At 44.2% G+C, this 10,494-nt stretch overlaps 1 protein-coding gene across 1 annotated transcript in view; it reads right to left on the bottom strand.

The window, feature by feature from the left end:
• Window positions 1-616: 616 nt before the first annotated feature.
• Window positions 617-10,494, bottom strand: part of LOC109901601 (BMP/retinoic acid-inducible neural-specific protein 3) — a 35,123-nt gene continuing 25,245 nt past the window's right edge. Inside the window, exons 7-8 of the mRNA XM_020497605.2 lie at window positions 2,111-2,453; window positions 617-1,966 (exon numbers count right to left, since the gene is read on the bottom strand). Coding sequence (XP_020353194.2) covers window positions 1,178-1,966; window positions 2,111-2,453 — 1,132 coding nt within the window. The 3' untranslated portion in view covers window positions 617-1,177. The remainder of the gene's footprint in view (window positions 1,967-2,110; window positions 2,454-10,494) is intronic.

Below are 10,494 nucleotides of genomic sequence, written 5' to 3'. Positions count from 1 at the left end.
ACAGCCGTTGACCTTCATAGGTGTGTGACCTCTCCTTCATCTGCTCCGCTGGACAGCCATACCATGAGATACGGGCCATGTTAGTAAATGAGATCTGGCACCTTATAGACCTGACATGAATACTGCAGTTATGGATCTGTGACCCAGTGCACTGTATGGCCATCACTCCTGGTCTTAGAGGGCAGCTAAGGGTGTCTACTGGTCTGCTCCAATTCAACCTGTTGCAGATAATGGAGAAAAAAAGTACTGTGTGGGTTTTTAAGCCACAACCCTAAAGGAACCAGTTTTACAATAATCTCAGCTTTGTTCACTGATATCTGCATTTTTGGTGTATGTGTCCGTGTGTGTGCACATTCACTGTACAACAATATATTGATTCAATTGTTCCTGTTACAAAGTCTACTTAATTAGGTTGGAGAAGCTTGGTCACCATCCATAAGCTAACCGCATAAATTAATGAAATAGAGGTTCATGATTATTTGATCAAACTCTGCTATCATGTTTAATTTCATTCACTCAGATCCTAAGTGGTTTTAATTGCTGCGATAAATGTGTCTGACAATGAGATGTAACAACAGCTGTTACTCGGCTATAAGTAAGTTTGACAAATATTCTCCACAGTTGTTAATCCATGTTTTAATAACAAGTTATCTACAATCTGACTGATACCACTGTATTCTGGTCGTTATGGGAAGTGCACTGTCACTGAAGCAAAATAACATAGAAAAGAGTTACAAACAAACAGACTGTACCATGTATCTTAAAAGGTCCCTCCAGTTGGCTTCAGTATACACTGTATAAATGAGCAGGGTTGTATTTAAACAAGATGGTGAAGTGGATGTGGAGAGAGTTACATATCTGATTTTCTAGATCTGTTTTTGTTTATGGTGTCAGAGTTTTTGTATGTCTTCTGTGGACAAAAAAGCACCAGCTTCCAGCATCTCTCAACCATTTACAAGTCATTGAGTCACAACCCAACTGAAAGCCAAAAGACACAATTCACATGTCCTTATTGTGTCTCTGTAACGGTTAAGTACATACATTTAAGGTCTTGTAATCCAGAGAATCAACAAACCATTGAAAGTCAAACTACTGTAGCAGTATACCATTTAGCCGTCCAATAGTTCCCCTTGTAGCCGTTGAGCTTTAACGTCTCCCAGTCATTCCATAGTAGCTGTTAACTACACAGCTTGGTGGTCTCGTAATCCAGAGAGTTTGGCAGGCGGTTGCTAAAGGCCTGCAAGGAGGCGTGTATGCGGACCACCTCACTGGCTGTCAGTTTGAGCCGGTGTCTGAGCAGACATGCGAACAGGTCTAGTCTCTGCTGACCTGGGGGGGACAGTCTGTTGACCCGGTCCCTGATCTCCAGCAGCTGCAGCAGAGCCGTGTCCTGGGACCCCTGCGTGTATGGGTAGTCCAGCTGCAGGATCAGGTCATGGATTGCTTCCGGGTCAAAGTGCATGCTGTAGCCAAATACTTGGATGCTGTTGATCTTCATGTAGCCCAGGTTCCGTGAAGGGTCGACCATTTCTAATGGCTCATAGTAGAGGCTGTCGTTCACAGCCCCCGCCGGACCTCCAGCGCCCTGCATCTTTATCCGGCTCCGCAGGTAGATGTGGATGGTCTCAAAGAAGGTCTTCCACTTGTTGCCCAATGTCAGGGTCCAGTTGAAGCACTCCAGGGGTAGATCCAGTTTGGTGGCCGTCCAGTCTGGGAAGCTGTTCTCACTGACTGGAATGTACCAGCTCTCAGAGTGGCTGCCTCCGAAGGGGTTGATGTAGAGGGTGAGGACGGGCTCCAGTGTGCTGTTCTTGGTCAGGCAGATCTGGAGAGACACGCCCAGCAGCATGTGGACCAGGTTGGACTTGTACTTGTTGCTTTTCAGCGTCAGCAGCATCCTCTTCCTCCAGGATGGGTCAAACCAGCTGTTCAGACGCATGTCATTGCTGATGAAGATGGCGTGGACCTGGAAGGACAGATACAGTTGTTTAAGTTGTTAAGACAATAGTCCATCTACTTTTTCAAGATCCTACTCGACTTTATTACATTTAAAATATCTCTACAACTTATCCACAAAATCGTTCACAAAATCAAATAGCCATGTATTTACCTCCAGCCTACGGTCGGCCCTCTGCAGGAGGTATCTCAGCTCCAGGTCCTGTAGGTCTGTCTCAAAGCCCAGGTAGTTCTCTGTTGAGTCAGCCACCATGGGTCTGCAGGCCCCCTGGGTTAGCGCGTAGCCAGGGTTGCAGCTCCCACATCGTGTGTGGTTGTCTGGGGCACACGCTGCGCAGGCGGGACCCTCTCCGATGGCACATGGTGGGGGCAGCTGGCAAGGGCTGTGCTCGTAGCTGCAGGTACAGCTGTGGAGCTCCTCAGAGAAGGAACCCAGCTGGTTGTTCTCAGAACAGTAGAGGAGAGACTGGAAGTGTATCAGCCAGTAGGATTGGGGCCTGGGACGTAGATAGAGAGACAGACAACATAAAACAAAACATTTGGGAATTAAAATGGATGTGAATTTAATTGGTTTATTTAGAAACTTTTTTGCACAATTATACACTACATGACCAAAAGTATGTGAACATCTGTTCGTCAAACATCTCATTCCAAAATCATGGGTATTAATATGAAGTTGGTCCCCCATTTGCTGCTATAACAGCCTCCACTCTTCTGGGAACAGTTTCTACTAGATGTTGGAACACAGCTGTGGGGACTTGCTTCCGTTCAGCCACAAGAGCATTAGTGATGTCGGGCACTGATGTTGGGTGATTATGCCTGGCTCGCAGCGGGCTTTCCAATTCATCCCAAAGGTGTTCAATGGAGTTGAAGTCAGGGCTCTGTGCAGGCCAGTCAAGTTCTTCCACACCGGTCTCGACAAACCATTTCTGCATGGACCTCGCTTTGTGCATTGTCATGTTGAAACAGGAAAGGGCCTTCCCCAAATTGCCACAAAGTTGAAAGCGCAGAATCGCAGAATCTAGAATGTCATTGTGTGCTGTAGAGTTACGATTTCCATTCACTGGAACTAAGGGGCCTAGCCCAAACCATGGAAAAACAGCCTCAGACCATTATTCCTCCTCCAACCAACTTTACAATTGGCACTATGCATTGGGGTAGGGAGCGTTCTACTGGCTTCCGCCAACAACAGATTTGTCCATCTGAATGCCACATGGTGAAGCGTGATTCATCACTCGCATTTCCACTGCTCTAGAGTCCAATGGTGACGAGCTTTACACCACACCAGCCCACGCTTTGCATTGCGCATGGTGATAGGCTTGTGTGTGGCTGCTCGTCCATGGAAACCCATTTCATGAAGCTCCGGACAAACAGTTCTTGTGCTGACGTTGCTTCCAGAGGCAGTTTTGGACTGAGTGTTGCAACCGAGGACAGATGATTTTTACTCCCCACGCGCTTCAGCACTCAGAGGTCCCGTTCTGTGAGCTTTTGCAGCCTACCACTTCGCGCCACAGCCACTGTTGCTCCTAAACTTTTCCACTTCACAATAACACCACAATACAGTTGACCGGGGCAGCTCTAGCAGGGCAGAAGTTTGACAAACTGACTTGTCGGAAAGGTGGCATCCTATGAAGGTGCCACGTTGAATGTAACTGAGCTCTACAGTAAGGCCATTCTACTGCCAATATTTGTCTTTGTAGATTGCATGGCTGTGTGTTCGATTTTATACACCTGTCAGCGACAGGTGTGGCTGAAATAGCCAAATCCACTCATTTGAAGGGGTGTCCACATACTTTTCTAGTGTACTTCGTAAAAAAATCTAATCAAAACAGGTATTATTTTAATGGGAAAATATGCTTCTGTGAGTAAAAAACGAAATAAAACATATACCATTATTAATGCACTCTGCGAAAATACACATCTTTGAAAAAAAGAGAACAATATTGTGAAAGAGGCATTTAGAGAGCCAAATTAATAGGACTAATGGTGAAAGTTAGAACACAAAGTGTAGTTTTAACCGACTCAGAAGTCAAATTATTATTTGCTCTATTAATCAACTTCTCTCTCCAAATGATTCCTTCATAATGTGTAAGAAGATGGCACTGCAGTGGATTATTATTTTTTATTAATGAATTTTTATTGAACCTTTATTTAACTAGGCAAGTCAGTTATTAAGAACACATTCTTATTTACAATGACGGCCTACTCCGGCCAAACCCGGACGACGCTGAGCCAATTGTGCGCCGCCCTATGGGACTCCCAATCAAGGCCGGATGTGATATAGCCTGGATAGCAGCAGTCTTACCTGAGCAATTCTGCTCTTTTTTGTGTTTTGTTTTTACACTGATCTCAACTGTATTTGTGCATAATGTCTCCACCATATTTCCTATGACCAGAGATCACCAACCTCGAATTGTACAAACATTTCTACTTCAAGGAGTTGGCAGCTCTGGACATCCTGCTCACTCCGGACCAGGCCCTACTCCCCGGGACTCGAAAGAGGAAGCAGTGGCAAAATAGACTGCCATTACCCTCTGTTCTATTGGCGAATGTGCAATCACTGGAGAACAAACAGGATGAGCTACATTTGAGACTATCCCATCAACGGGACCTGAAAAACTGTAATATCCTATGTTTCTCAGAGTCGAGGCTGAACGTGGACATGGATATACATCGTGCTGATTTTTCTATGCATCGTCAAGACCGGACAACAGACTCAGGTAAGACGAAGGGAGGTTGGTGTGTCTTTGGGTCAACAGCTGGTGCCCAATGTCTAATGTTAAGGAAGTCTCCAGGTTTTGCTCACCTGAGTTAGAATACCTCATGATAAGCTGCAGACTATACTATTTACCAAGAGTTTTAATCTATATTATTCGTAGCTGTCTATTTACAACTAAGACCACACTCAAATGGTTAATTTGAGCAGTCCTAATTCATTTAAACGGTCTTCATTTTAATTTGACTTTAGGCTACTAACAACAAGAGGTCTTTCTGTTGGAGCCTATTTCTTCCTATTCAAGGAATAAGAGGTAGGCCTACCTGTTTGACAGACACAATTATTGCCTACTATCCATAGATTGTGTCAGCCATTTCCTTCATGTATATATATATATATATATATATATATATATATATATATCAGTAGCAGGCTTACCTCCAGTACTCCTCAGTAGGCCTTGTCCGCGTACACATATAAGAGCACATGCTATGTATATATTTACCCATTGAAGCCATGCAATTACTTAGAACAATGACGGCTGCAAACAGGTTCAAGTTAACATTTTAGCAAAGATGGGATTAGTCTACATTTTGTTATTTCGTTTCTATAAGTTGTGTAACAAACTCTATTACATAAAATACCATAAATACACAACTTGAAGAAACCACATATTTAGCCATGGAGGACATTCTGATTGGCCAGTGAGGGGCAAAGCCTTGACACACCCACAACTGGTTTATTCATCAAAAGTCAGTTTGTGCCACAGATCAAATATTTCTGACACCCCCCCGAACCTACAGCGCTACCGCCAGCGCTTAGATTTACCATTGCGTTAGGTTTGTTAACAGATTACAAATTACATGACCATCCCCTGGACCGAATAAAAAAAATACTAAACCCTCACCTGAATGACAGCACCCCATTATCTTCCGGGAAACAATTGTGTACATTTCGAACACTTCCTAAGATCGAATCTTACTACGCCGGCTTTGACACTCAAAAGCGTGTCAGGACATGTAAACTATCACAGTTAACAAAGGGAAACCAAGCCGTGAGCTGACCAGCTGCGCGAGTCTACCAGACAAGATAAATGCCTTCTATGCTCGCATCGAGGCAAGCAACATTGAAACGTGCATGACAGCACCAGCTGTTCCAGATGACTGTGTGATCACGCTCTCCGTAGCTGATGAAAGACCTTTAAACAGGTTAACAGGGCCAGACGGATTACCAAGACGCATACGCCGAGCATGTGCTGACCAGCTGGCAAGTTTCTTTACTGAAATGTTCAACCAATCCCTGAACCAGTCCGTAAAACCAACCTGTTTCAAGCAGACCACCATAGTCATCATGCCCAAGAACGTCAAGGTAACCTGCCTAAATGACTATCACACCCACATCTTTAGCCATGAAATGCTTTGAAGGGTTGGTAATGGCTCACATCAACACCATCATCCCAGACACTCTTGCTCCACTCCAATTCGCATACCACCCCAACACATCCACAGATGATGCAATCGCTATTGTACTCCACACTGCCCTTACAAACCTGGACAAAGGGAATCAATATGTAAGAATGCTGTTTATTGACAACAGCAGACCATGGGACTGAACACTTCCCTCTGCAACTGGATCCTGAACTACCTGACAGGCCGCCCAGAGGCGGTGAGGGTAGGCAACAACACATCCGCCACGCTGACCATCAACACGGTGTGTGCTTAGTCCTCTCCTGTATTCCAAGTTCACCAACGTCTGCGAGGCCGCGCATGACTCCAACACCTTCATCAACTTTGCTGATGACGCAACGGTGGTAGGAACTGACACAACAACGATGAGGCAGCCTATAGAGAGGAGGTCAGAGACCTGGCAGTGTGGTGTCAGGACAACAACCTTTTACTCAACGTCAGAAAAACAAAGGAGCTAATTGTGGCCTACATAAAACGTAGGGGGGAGCATGCCCCCATACACATTGAGGGGGCTGCAGTGAAGCGGGTCAAGAGTTTCAAGTTCCTCTGTGTCCACATCACTAAGTAATTAACATGGTCCACACACAGACACTCAGTTGTGAAGAGGGAACGACAGCATCTCTTCCCACTCAGGAGGCTGAAAAGATTTGGCATGGACCCTCAGATCCTCAAAAAGTTATACAGCTGCACCATTGAGAGCATCTTGAACGGCTGCATTACAGCTTGGTATGACAACTACAAGGCTCTCGACAGCAAGGCAACAGAGGGTGATGGATACAGCCCAGTACATCACTGTGGTCATAATCTCTGCCATTCAGGACCTCTATCCAGAGAGTGTCAGAGGAAGGCCTAAAAAATTGTCAAAGACTGTACTCTCGGCTACTGGATGGCAAGTGCACCAAGTGCAGTGCATCAAGTCTGGAACCAACAGGACCATGAACAGCTTCTACCCCCAAGCCATAAGACTGCTAAACAAGGCTGCTAAATAGCTAATCAAATGGCTACCCAGATAATTTTTACAAATGATCTTGCACTGACTCTCTGCACACACACTGGACTCTACTCATACACTGACACATACTTACATTTACACCCCAACACAATACAAACACTCACACACACACACACTTTCACCCTGCTGCTACAGCTCAGCATGTTATCTATCCTGTTGCCTAGTCACTTTATCCCTACCTACAGCTGAAGTCGGAAGTTTACATACACTTAGGTTGGAGTTATTAAAACTTGTTTTTCAACCACTCCACAACTTTCTTGTTAACAAACTATAGTTTTGGCAAGTCAGTTAGAACATCTACTTTGTGCATGACACAAGTAATTTTTCCAACAATTGTTTACAGACAGATTATTTCACTGATCATTCACTGTATCACAATTCCAGTGGGTCAGAAGTCTACATACACTAAGTTGACTGTGCCTTTAAACAGCATGAAACATTTCAGAAAATGATGTCCCGGCTTTAGAAGCTTCTGATAGGCTAATTGACATCATTAGAGTCAATTGGAGGTGTACCCGTGGATGTATTTTCAAGGCCTGCCTTCAAACTCAGTGCCTCCTTGCTTAACATCATGGGAAAATCAATAGAAATCAGCCAAGATCTCAGAAAAGAAATTGTAGATCTTCACAAGTCTGGTTCATCCTAGGGAGCAATTTCCAAACGCGTGAAGGTACAACGCTCATCTGTACAAACAACAGTACGCAAGAGTAAACACCATGGGACCACGCAGCCGTCATGCCGCTCAGGAATGAGACGCGTTCTGTCTCCTAGAGATGAATGTACTTTGGTGAGAAAAATGCAAAATCAATCCCAGGACAACAGCAAAGAAGCTTCTGAAGATGCTGGAGGAAACAGGTACAAACGTATCTATATCCACAGTAAAACGAGTGCTATACCGATACAACCTAAAAGGCCACTCAGTAAGTAAGAAGCCACTGCTGCAAAACCACCATAAAAAAGCCAGACTACGGTTTGGCAACTATATATAGGGACAAAGATCGTACTTGTTGGAGAAATAAAACTGTTTGGCTATAATGACCATCGTTATGTTTGGAGGGAAAAGGCGGAGGCTTGCAAGCCGAAGAACACCATCCCAACCACAAAGCATGGGAGTGGTAGCATCATGTTGTGGGGGTGCTTTGCTACAGGAGGGACTGGTGCACTTCACAAAATATATGGCATCATGAGGCAGGAAAAATAACTGGATATATTGAAGCAACATCTCAAGACATCAGTCAGGAAGTTAAAGCTTGGTCGCAAATGGGTCTTCCAAATGGACAATGACCCCAAGCATACTTCCAAAATTGTGGCAAAAAGGCTTAAGGACAACAAAGTTAAGGTATTGGAGTGGCCATCACAAAGCTCTGACCTCAATCCCATAGAACATTTGTGGGCAGAACTGAAAAAGCGTGTGCGAGCAAGGAGGCCGTCAAACCTGAATCAGTTACACCAGCTCTGTCAGGAGGAATGGGACAAAATTCACCAAACTTATTGTGGGAAGCTTGTGGAAGGCTACCTGAAAAGTTTGACCCAAGTTAAACAATTTAAATGCAATGCAACCAAATACTAATTGAGTGTATGTAAATTTCTGACCCACTGGGAATGTGATGAAATAAATAAAGGCTGAAATAAATCATTCTCTCGACTATTATTCTGACATTTCACATTCTAAAAATAAAGTTGTGATCCTAACTGACCTAAGACATGGAATTTTTACTTGGATTAAATGTCAGGAATTGTGAATACCTGAGTTTAAATGTATTTGGCTAAGGTGTATGTAAACTTCCGACTTCAACTGTCTATACAATAAGCTACCTCAATTACCTCGTACCCCTGCATATTGACTCGGTACTGATAGTCCCTGTATCCAGTGCATTCTGAATGTACTCAGACCCCTTGATCTTTTGGATTCATTTTTCCCTCCTCATCAATCTACACATAATACCCCATAATGAAAAAGCAGGTTTTTAGAAATGTTTGCAAATTCATAAAAAGAGAAACTGAAATATGACATTTATATAAGTATTCAGAGCCTTTACTCAGTACTTTGTTGAAGCACCTTTGGCAGCAATTACAGCCTTGAGTCTTCTTGGGTAAGACACTACAAGCTTAGCACACCTGTATTTGGGGCGTTTCTCCCATTCTTCTCTGCAGATCCTCTCACGCTCTGTCAGGATGGATGGGGAGTGTCGCTGCCCGGCTATTTTCAAAACTCTCCAGAGATGTTAGACCGGGTTCAAGTCCGGACTCTGGCTGGGCCACTCAAGGACATTCAAAGACTTGTCCCGAAGCTACTCCTGCATTATCTTGGCTGTGGGCTTAGGGTCGTTGTCCTGTTGGAAGGTGAACCGTCGCCACAGTATGAGCGCTCTGGAGCAGGTTTTCCATCTGGATCCATCTGTACTTTGTTCATCTTTCCCTCGATCCTGACTAGTTTCCCAGTCCCTACCGTCGAAAAACATCCCCAAAGAATGATGCTGCCGTAGGGATGGGGCAGGGTTTCCTCCAGACTTCATGCTTGGCATTCAAGCCAAAAGGTTCAGTCTTGGTTTCTTCAGACCAGAGAATCTTGTTTCTCATGGTTTGAGAGTCCTTTAGGTGCCGTCTGGCAAACTCCAAGCGGGCTGTCATGTGCCTTTGACTGAGGAGTGGTTTCTGTCTGGCCACTCTACCATAAAGGCCTGATTGCTGGAGTGCTACAGAGATGGTTGTCCTTCTGGAAGGTTATTTAATCTCCACAGAGGAACTCTGGAGCTCTGTTAGAATGACCATCGGGTTCTTGGTCACCTCCTTGACCGGTGCTCTTCTCCTCCAATTGCTAAGTTTGGTCTTCTTCAGCTCTAGGAAGAGTGTTGGGGGTTCTGCACCATTGAAGAATGATGGAGGTCACTGTGTTCTTGGGGACCTTCAATACTGCAGAAATGTACTGGTACCCTTCGCCATATCTTTGCCTTGACACAATCCTATCTCGGAGCTTGGCTTGGTTTTTATTCTAACATGCACTGTCAACTGTGCAATCTTATATAGAGAGGTGTGTGCCTTTCCAAATCATGTCCGATCAATTGAATTTACTACAGGTGGATTACAATCAAGTTGTACAAACATCTCAAGGATGATCAATGAAACAGGTTGCACCTGTGCTCATTTTCGAGTCTCAGAGCAAAGGGTCTGAATACTTATGTAAATAAGGTTTTTCTGTTTGTTATTTGTAATAAATTAGCAAAAATGTCTAAAAACCTGTCTTCGCTTTCTCATTATGGGGTATTGCGTGTAGATTGATGAGTTTAAACCAAAAAATATATTTTAGATTAAGGCTGTAACATAACAAAATGTGGAAAGAGTGA

Source organism: Oncorhynchus kisutch, linkage group LG13 (assembly GCF_002021735.2).
Source record: "Oncorhynchus kisutch isolate 150728-3 linkage group LG13, Okis_V2, whole genome shotgun sequence".
Classification (NCBI taxonomy): Eukaryota; Metazoa; Chordata; class Actinopteri; order Salmoniformes; family Salmonidae; genus Oncorhynchus; species Oncorhynchus kisutch.
The sequence above is the reverse complement of the archived record's forward strand: the minus strand, read 5'-3'. Positions and strand labels throughout refer to the sequence as shown.